The sequence below is a fragment of the Halichoeres trimaculatus genome, unplaced genomic scaffold (genome assembly GCF_033239565.1).
Source record: "Halichoeres trimaculatus isolate MK-OKI-2021-1 unplaced genomic scaffold, fHalTri1.1 fHalTri1_scaffold_16, whole genome shotgun sequence".
Classification (NCBI taxonomy): domain Eukaryota; kingdom Metazoa; phylum Chordata; class Actinopteri; order Labriformes; family Labridae; genus Halichoeres; species Halichoeres trimaculatus.
This window is the reverse complement of record NW_027437194.1, coordinates 10,831,931-10,841,918: the sequence shown is the minus strand read 5'-3', so window position 1 is coordinate 10,841,918 and position 9,988 is coordinate 10,831,931. Positions and strand designations below refer to the sequence as shown.

The window sequence follows — 9,988 nt, the reverse complement described above, 5'->3', positions numbered from 1 at the left end:
CAGATCTGTTTGGGTCTATCCGTGTGGTTGTGTCCCCGGTCTGCCCCCCTTCTCTCCCCTCCCTCTCTGGGTGTAACCAGGACGCCTCTCTCTGTCTGTCTCTGTTTGTTTGCAGGAAGTCTCCGCCGCTCTCCCCTCACATGGTTCAGTCATGAAGTCCGTCCCGGTCCTGTTCCTGTCTCTGCTCTCTTTGTACCGTACTCACGGAGTCCACATCCCGGAGCAGAATCGGACTTCCTTAGAGGACCTGGACCTGGGTGTGGTTCTGGATCTGTCCTCGGTGGTCCGCCGGGTGGACCCGCGCTTTCTGTCCGTCACCATCGATGCGAGTCTGGCTTCAGAAGAGAGGTTCATGTACCTGCTGGGGTGAGTCCGGTTCGCAGGTTCTCTTTAAATCCGGTTTGAGTTCTTAATATGCTCTGATTCCTCTTAACCCCCTTCCTTAGTGAGGATCAGAGTCAGCTCCCAGTAGCCAAAATACGCTCAGATAGGATTATTAATTGGATTAATAACTCTGGATGAGTTTAACTCCGCAAATTAACCTTAAATTCTCTGATACCACAAGATAACATCTGACCTTGAGAGGAGGATTAGTTCATAAATCCGTGCTCCATGCGGTCACAAATTAAATTATTTCTGTCTATCCATGATTCATCTCCGAGTTTTTTTGTTTTGAAGAAATGCTGTCATGTTTCCTTGTGCTTGTAGTTTTTTTTTTTTTTTTTTTAATCCTGAAGAGTTTTAGAAAAGTAGCTTCCATGAATGAAAAGCAGAGATTTATTCTCTCTGTGGCATCCCATCACATCTTAACTATACCAACATTAACAAAGACTGTCATTCACTTTGACTTTATCCTCACCTTTAAAGTCGATTCAGAAATAAAAGTCTGGAGATTGTAAATATTTATATTGACATTTATGCTGGATTTGTTATTTGTCTTTATTCTATCCCTCTGGTATTCCTGTATTTTTTTGACGTGACTTACGACTTTAAAGAATCCCTATTTATCTCCCTGTTTTTCGTTGAACTTTAATTTCAGCTCCTGTCTGAAACACTCCATTTAAGCTGCTGTCTCTTTAAGACTTCTTGCTCCACAAACCCCCTTCACTATAATTGGCCAGTCCTCTAGAAGCCTGAAATGACTAAAAACAATGAGCAGAGAGACTAGATTTAAGACTCTGCAACGACTCTCCAATAATTGAAAACTACTTAAGTTTGTACTTCTAAGCAGATATTTTTTTCTTAAGCCTCTAATGCATAAAACATCAAAATTAAAGTGCTTTTATTCTTCTTAGGGCATGAAAATAATGTTTGATTTCTTTTTCAAATGTCTGATTTTTAAACTTTTTTTTTGTAACTCCATGAATGTTTATTTCTGTTTATGCTTTGTTTAACATTTGAACATATTTAAAAACACTTGTATATTTAATAAGCCTTTTAACCATTTGATGTCGTAAACTTTATGAACTAATAGAATAGTTGAAAAAAAGTCGAAGACATTTTTTTATTCAATTCCAATTGAGGCGATTTCTTTCATTGTCCTATACATGGACATATTTTACATGTTATTATGCCATGATAAATGTTTTTTTGTGTTCCCTGTTGATAAGGCGCAATGTAAAAATTATGAAAATGAATGTGTTGAGTTTGTAAAGTACAGTCTACAATAACAGTAAGCTAAAATTAAGAGGTATTCAGGGTTTGAGCCAAAGTAAATCATGATGCGTGACTGTAAACTTATCTCAGAGCCTCTAAAACAAACATCTCTGCTCTTTATCTCCTTCAACACAATTTCTGTTCCTCTTCTGTTCTCAGCTCTCCAAAGTTAAGAACGTTATCTCAAGCACTGACTCCGTCTTTTCTGAGATTCGGAGGAACCAGACAGGACTTCATGGTCTTCACCCCTCAGAGTAACCTTCAGCAGGACTCTGTTTTTTCTCCAGGTAATGTCACATGTTTCTCCTGCCGCTCCTTCAAAACCTCAGGGCAGACAGAAATTTAATATCTGCACTCAGAGCCAGCTACTCCTTCTGTAATCTGTTCTTCCTCACACACTGGTTTGTCAGGGCGTCTCATGAAATCTGCTCAGACTTGTTTGTTTTCAGCTGTCAGACAAACCTTCCTGACTCAGCGAATACTGGGGAGCACGAACATGTGACATAATCTATCCACCTGTAGAGATTTAGGGAGGATTATTCACAGCAGGAAAATACAGAATCAAAGCTCTGCACCAGAAACGCTCATGGACAGTCAGCGCTGAAGTCCAGTTTGTGTTTAAAATCCTATCTGCCTGCATCTTTCTCTTTAGCCTGTTTTCTGTCTTTGTTAGTCCTGAGCTGTGATAAACTGGAGTTACCTCCGTGGCTGGAGGAGCATCTGAAGAAGGAGTGGACTCAACAACAAGTTCTCCTCATGAGGGAGGACCTGAGGAGAAAGTACAGGAGGGTCAAGTTCACAGGTACCACACTGATTCAGCGTTCTTTGTAGTCTAATTCTCTGTCAGTGTGTTAATTCAAACTCTCAGATTAAACACGTGTTGTGTTTTCTCTTTTGCGTTTCTCCTCATATGTTTCCTCTCCTGTGTAGAGAACACAGTGGACGTGCTGCATTCCTTTGCAAACTGCTCAGGGATGGATCTGATCTTTGGGTTGAACGCCCTGCTCAGAACTTCTGAGAACGCCTGGAACAGCAGCAACGCCCGTTCTCTGCTGCAGTACTGTGAGTCCAGACAGTACAAGATGTCATGGGAGCTCGGCAATGGTATGCTAACTTGAAAACATTGACAAGATATGGATGCTAACTTCAGTTACATGTTTTGTCTTTGTCATCATTGTGATCTTGTTTAGTTCAGAGCTTCTCATAGAGCAGGGTCAAAGGTTACTGTAGCTCTGAGTTTTCTGGTTTATTGATGATAAAAGGGCTTCCAACTGTCATCCATCCATCCATCCATCCATCCATCCATCCATCCATCCATCCATCCATCCATCCATCCATCCATCCATCCATCCATTCATCCATCCATCCATCCATCCATCCATCCATCCATCCATCCAACCTTCCATCCATCCATTCATTCATCCATCCATCCATCCATCCATCCATCCATCCATCCATCCATCCATCCATCCATCCATCCATCCTTCCATCCTTGTCCAATTGGAGAACTCAATTCCTGTATCTAGCCATTTATTTAACATTTTATCATGCAATTGTTGCATCCATTCATCTATTTATTTATCAGTCCTTCCTTTCATCCATCTTTACATCCAACCTTCCATCCAACCTCCCATCCATCCATTCATTGGTCTTTCTTACCATATTTGCATCCTCCCATGCATCGTTCTATTGTTTTATCTGCTTTGCATTCATCCGTTAATTAATCCACCTGTTAATCCAATTATCCATCCATCCATCCATCCATCTTAAAACTCATCACCCATTTTCCCATCTATCCATCCATCCTTCACATCAATGCATTCATCCATCCATCAATGAATCCATCCATTTTAACATCCATCCTTAGTAGCATCCACCCATCCTTCCAACCTTCTTTGCATCCATCCATTTATAGTTCCATCATTGTATTAATTTACGCATCCATTCATTCATCCAACCATTTATCCATTCTTCTATCATTTATCCATCATTACTTCTTTACACCCATCTCTCTGTCATTTAATCCCCTCATCCATCTATCTATTAATCTGTCCACCTATCTTTGCATCTTTCTACTTGTCTATCTGTAGACCAGTCTGGGTCACAGACTCCCCCCCAAAAGGGTAAAATCTTCTATTTTCAGGAACACATGTACTCACTAGAGACTTAAACTACTCAGATACAGATTCAGAATCAGAGGATCTTCCTCCAGCTGTCTCTGTCTCAGTCTGTATGAAGTTCAGTGTGAAGGTCTGTTTCTCAGTCTGTGGCTGTTCTCTCTCTCTGTCTGGTTAGTCTCAGGATAAGTTGGATAAATATTTGTTCTCACTGGTCTGATATCTGAAGTTCGAGTTTCACTTCTCTGCCGTCGTCGTGCCGCGTGAGGCCGTTTCTCACCTCGCTGCTCAAACAGGAAGTCCTTTGGTGACATTTAATTTACTCCTGAGACAGTTTGTTCAGCAAGCTGTGGTTTCAGTTCAGACAGGCTAGCGTGAAGTGAAACCAGAAGAACTTTACTAACCACCTGACGTCTGTGTGTCTACCAGAGCCCAACAGCTACGAGAAGAAAGCAGGGATCCGAGTGGACGGGGTTCAGCTGGGTCAGGATTTCACACGTCTCAGAGAGATGATGTCACAGTCCAAACTTTACCATAAGGCAGGGCTGTATGGGCCGGATGTGGGTCAGCCGAGGGACCACCGAACAGACATCCTGCAGGGGTGAGAGGGTTAATCCAGGTTATCTGAGGTTTATCAGAAGATGGACTGATTTGATGTGGAGGACTGTTGAAAAAAATGCAAAATGAAAGTCAACCACACACTCTTTATTTTGTTGAGGATAGCTTTGAGATTTTCTCTGTATTGGTGGTGTTCTTATTTTTAGAGCACAATAAATTAACTTCAAACGCAAACATCAAAGAAAATATTCACAAAAACTCCTGGATCTGACATGTAAAGTTATACCTAACTGGATTACAGAGCTCATGTGAGAGATGATGAGCAGCAGAGTGTCTCGGTTAGCTGCTCACAACAAGCATGGCTTATCACCGCCCCCTCTGTGTGTGTGTGTGTGTGTCCCTCCCAGGTTCCTGCAGAGTGGAGCTGATGCAGTGGATGCTGTAACCTGGCATCAGTGAGTTCACCTTTTATCTCAAACATCAACAACAAACATCATTCACTGTTATAAAACACACTGAAAAATCCTAGACGGAACAACTACCCCTCCTGAGTGAAGACAAAACATTTAGAGCTCCCCCTGCTGACTGGCTTCAGTATTGGTCTTCAGCTTTGCCTCCTCCATGCTAACAGATTGGACATGGGTCAAACTCCAAATATGAGATTAAAAAAGGGATTAATGTAGGAAAGAGGGTAGAAGTGAGTGAAATTCCTTCTTGTGTCCTACTTTTCTGAGCTTTCTCAAAATTCCGAGATCAAAGAAATTCTGTAATGAAAGACTGGAAAACATCAATTTCCCAGGTCCTCTGTCATATAACACCATGACTGACAGCTGTGTCGATCAATGAGGTTCCTGCCGTCTGCTGTGCGCTCCAGATTAACAGAGTAGAGGTAGAACAGTGTAACTTAAAGGGGACATATCATGCTTGTTTCTCTTTTTCACTGTGCCAGACTAGGATGCCTGTAAAGCATTTCTGCCCTCAGTACAAGTCATTTAGTTCCTTCTTTGCCCCACATTAGCGTTCTCAATATCCTCATTTTAGGCCATTCTGAAGATCTCGTTGAAACGCTCCGTTTCGAGAATGACCTCCAGTAACCTCGCAACGTCACAGCCCTTTGTGCTATGATTGGTCAGTTCTATCAGAGGGGTGGAGGGGGTGGTTTTTGCAGCATGGCAGTATTTACAAAATCGCCACATCGAATGGGAAAGATGAAGCGAGTTTGCTGTTTGACAAAACTTCACTGTAAGGCATTGATAGCACTAATAAAATGGCAGAGTGTAGGATACGTCCTTTTTTATTGGACCCCGATTCAGACCCGGACGGTTCAGCAGCTCAGGAGGAAGAAAATCCACCTCGACACAGATCATCTCAGGACGCTTCAGTGTGGTGAGTCAAACCGGTATTGTAACATGTATAGTTTACACGTTTATACTTGGCTCTTGGTGGGTGTATCCCTCGATGGCGGTTGTGTGACTAACTGACATCACAGAGCAGGAGCTGCTTTATCAGATTACTCCAATAAAAAGAAAGGATCCTCATGTTGTCATGAAGGTCGAAATCTCGCGGCCAAATGTCAATGACCTATTTTCAGAGGCATCAAATCTCGTTCTAGGATATCAGAAAAAATACAATATCTTGTTTTTTGAAAATTCAGGGGGGGGAAAGGTCTTGTTTTCAAATTTATTATATTATATGTAAGTATCAAATCAGGGATCAGCATGATATGTCCCCTTTAATAAACACTATCACAAGAGACACAAGAACCTGGACATACCTGAAGGAGATGTTACAGACCAGGTAAAAATGGGTAAGTTAGAGTGGGTTGGTCTTAACTTAGCAACCCAAACCCACCCATCAGGTCACTTCTACGCATGCTTTAACTCCAACAGCTCGATACGTCAGCACTCATTGCAGCAATATTTTGGCTTCACCCTTCACAGCAGGAGAAAATTAAGGGTCACCATCCATATAAACATGAACAGAAATCTGCACCAATCATTTAGATCTCATCAGGAATTCTTTATTCAAGCAGGGACTGCATCATGAATGGTCTCTATCTCCTGTTCTATAGTTACTATGTGAATGGCAGAGACACATCTCTGGAGGACTTCCTGGACCCAGACATTCTGGACACCCTGACCTTAAAGACCAAAGAAGTCCTGGAGGTAAAGTCGTGTTTGAGACAAGGAAGAGTCAGACCAGTTTAGTGTTTGTCGTACAGTTAATAATCAGGGTTTTATCTCCCGGTCAAGACAGTGAAGCTGGCGTCTCCTAAAAAGCCAGTGTGGCTTGGAGAGACCAGCTCAGCATTTGGAGGAGGAGCTGTGGGACTGTCAGATACATTTGTCGCAGGATTCATGTGAGTTTTCACCTTGTTTGAACATTAGACAGAAAATGAAAATGATGTCAAGCGCTCGCTGTCCCTCTGATGGTGCCTGACAGGAGGACTGTGGTTCTCTGGCCTCCACTCATAGCTGATTGAGTTTAGTAATTACTCATCAGTCCTGGTCCCATGACATACTTCCACACTGCTGCTGCTCAGTGTTAACAGGGCTCACGTGTAGGATTTAATCCTGGTGGGGGTTTTCAAATGGTCCTGTCTCTGGTCAAAGTGTAGCTTTAAAACAGGTGTTTTAGTTATGATCAGCTCTCACAGAGGTCTGGAGATCAGTTTCTGTTTATTGATCTTTATTGATCAATGTTTTATTGATGCGTTTGTCTCTGTAACCCTGTGTCTTTGTGACTGTGTGGTCTGCAGGTGGTTAGATAAACTGGGTCTTGCAGCCAAACTGGGTCTGGATGTTGTGATGAGACAGGTGCTGGTTGGTTCTGGAACTTATCACCTGGTGGACGAAAACCTGGATCCACTTCCTGTGAGGACCCCCCCCCCCTTCGTTGTAGTTTTTCGTCTGTTTCCTCCATTCTTTGGGCTCTGTCTCTCATTTCTTTGTTATTTTCATCTTTCTTTTCAATCTGACTTTCTTTTGTTCATTTTACTTTACCTCTTTTTTCATTCCTTCTCTCTTTGTCTTTCCTTCCCTCTTTTTAACTCTTTCTTTTTTCCTTCTTTCGCACTCCTTTTCTTTCTATTTCTGACTTTTCTCTTTTTCTGGGTTTGCTTTGCTATTTAGGCTCAATAAGTAGTGACTTGGGTTTTTTTTGTCCAATCAGATTCCAGTATTTCTCACAACTTTGTAATTAAAATGTTTCGAGTAAACATGCTAACATGTTAGCTCACAGCTACTTGCTGCAGGTGTAAACTGGATTTACTCCAAAAAAACATGAAACACATGAGCAGAGAGGTGCAGTTAGAGATCATAAACACATCATACCAGAGGTAGTTTTCCCCTTGGATCAGCTGATGTCAGAATAATAATCTTTTGAAGTCAGTTCATGTGTTTACAGTTTGCTCTGCTGCCCCCAAGTGGCTGGAACATTGACTGTGTCTCCTGATGATTCTCACAGTTTGAGGTCTTAACTCATTCTGTCTCTGTTTTCAGGACTACTGGCTGTCTGTCCTCTATAAGAGGCTGGTTGGACCTGAGGTTCTAAAAGTTGAAGGATTTCATTCTGGACGCAAGAGAGTAAGGCTGTACTTGCACTGTGCTCACAAACAGAGGTATTCTTTAAACTTTACACACCTTTATTGCCTCCTGTGGTGACATGCAGTGACTCTGTGTTCTTGCTGCAGATACAGAAGAGGAGCGGTCACGCTCATTTCCATGAACCTGAGTGAAAGAGCGGCCAGGGTCTCACTTCCTGCTCGTCTCTCCTCCAGCACAGTGGATGCGTTTGTTCTCGTGTCAGAGCAGCCGGGGGAGGAGGGGCTGTACTCCAGGTGCTCCCCAATACTCCCATTTATCCCTTGGACAATCTTCCTCATGTCATGGGAGAAGTCACGTTTCAGCACTTACCTTTTACACCAGCAACTCAAGTTAAAGAAAGGGAAAAGAAGAAACATTGCCACAAAGGGAAAGGAACAAAATACAAACAGATTAAACTTCATGAGTTAAATGTAACAGTTAATTTTTCTAACTTTCTGAACAGCATATCTGAGATAAAAGTGATTGTGTTGGTTGTTAAATATGGAGGATGAAGATGATCAGACTGTTAGTTAATGTGTGAGTTAAATTTCAAAGAGTTTTTTTTTTAAACACAGGCGTGAGATCTATATATGAGTGTGTGTTTGTGTTTCTCTGCAGCACTGTGACTCTGAACGGAGACATCTTAAAGATGCTGGACGATAAAACTCTTCCTGATTTGAAAGGAGCTCGACTTCAACCGACTGAGCGTCTGCAGCTTCCTCCGTACTCTCTGGCCTTCTTCGTGTTCATAGACGTTGCAGCGTCAGCCTGTTTCTGACCTCTGACCTCTGCTAAACCTGCACATGGACACCTCAGAGTAATGTTATATACACACTCCTGAGAGAGAGCTGCTCATCACAGGACTAAATGACCTCAAGAAACACACCTGAGACTGATGTGGTGCTATTTTCTTTATTACAATTTCTGAAGTTTTTTTTATTTATAGAAAATATATTGAATGCTGTGTTAATAAAGATTTTGATAAACTGTGTCTCGGCTGGCCTGAAACGGTATTATCTATTTAATTTTGGCACATCAGCATGCAAAGATGAGCTTTTTGGAAGCAGGTATATCTGCTGCGGGTATTATTCTGAAGACTCATATCTTAATTCTTTAAATGAATTAAAATTTCTAAATAAAGGTATGTTTGTTTTCTGAACATGCTACAGCTGCTGCAAACACAAGCACGCCGTCATCATAAGGGGTGATAGTAGTTCTGTTTGGACTTTATTCTGAGTCTGAACCAAATAAAGACGCGCCTTAATTTACTTAGTGACACAACTCGCGGTTCTGCTGTTATTCCAAATCGACTCCTCCCTCCTCACCTTCAGGATCCCCACCTGAACTCCAGACTTCAGTGTGATGTTTGGTTTGTCTTTTGGCTAGACATGATCTAACTCTTTATTTACCCAGGTATGCTTCACCCTGAGAGTGGGGTCTAAATTAAACCAGTTTGCTCTCTGAAACTCTCTTTAAACTGCAAGTTCTGACACAGAGACTGTTTGAGGAGCTTCATACAGACAAAGACATGCTCTAAACAGACATGCAATGACTTTTTTCAACACCTAGAATAAACATGGTTATCTAACTGATTAAAAAATGTAATAAAAAATTAAAATTTATTTTAATTTATAATGCAGCTGTAAACATAAACAACAAATTAGTTAGAAAACAAAGATCTACAAAAGGATGAAGATACGATTAGGTTTTTCTCTTGTTTTCCTGCCATGTGAAAGACTTTATGAATGTCCACAGGAGGGCGCTGTAAGTCTTCCCTGACTTCTGGTGGCATTATTCAGAAATACTTTATTTATTACTTATACTTTATTGTGTTTTCTTTCGCACGCTAGCCTCAACACACATACACACAAATTGTTATTAGAAATAATATTGACATTTGTCTTTTTTTTCAATCCAGTTCGGACTGAAAAAAAATCAACGTGTTTGACTTGGCACCAAACCCATATGTAATTTCTTTCAATTCATTCTTTCTTTCCATAAAAGCAAATGAACAAATCACAAAGAAGAAGCATACCGATATGTTTTGAATCAGATTATTGTTTGCTTGAATAC

General features: G+C 41.4%; 1 protein-coding gene across 1 annotated transcript; it reads left to right on the top strand.

The window, feature by feature from the left end:
* The first annotated feature begins 54 nt into the window (after positions 1–54).
* hpse (heparanase) lies at positions 55–8,876 on the top strand. Its single transcript, XM_074690579.1, has 12 exons — positions 55–366; positions 1,816–1,943; positions 2,330–2,458; positions 2,587–2,760; positions 4,203–4,374; positions 4,739–4,786; positions 6,403–6,496; positions 6,584–6,690; positions 7,090–7,204; positions 7,832–7,950; positions 8,023–8,169; positions 8,534–8,876. The coding sequence occupies exons 1-12, from the start codon at positions 152–154 to the stop codon at positions 8,691–8,693; spliced, it is 1,608 nt and encodes a 535-aa protein (XP_074546680.1). The 5' UTR covers positions 55–151; the 3' UTR covers positions 8,694–8,876.
* The last annotated feature ends 1,112 nt before the right edge of the window (positions 8,877–9,988 follow it).

Excerpts from the sequence above, each read along its gene's own strand:
- hpse (XM_074690579.1), top strand. The coding sequence starts at position 152 with ATGAAGTCCGTCCCGGTCCTGTTCCTGTCTCTGCTCTCTTTGTACCGT. Across the intron at positions 2,459-2,586 it reads CAGGAGGGTCAAGTTCACAG|AGAACACAGTGGACGTGCTG; the intron begins GTACCACACTGA and ends TCTCCTGTGTAG. Across the intron at positions 4,375-4,738 it reads CGAACAGACATCCTGCAGGG|GTTCCTGCAGAGTGGAGCTG; the intron begins GTGAGAGGGTTA and ends TGTCCCTCCCAG.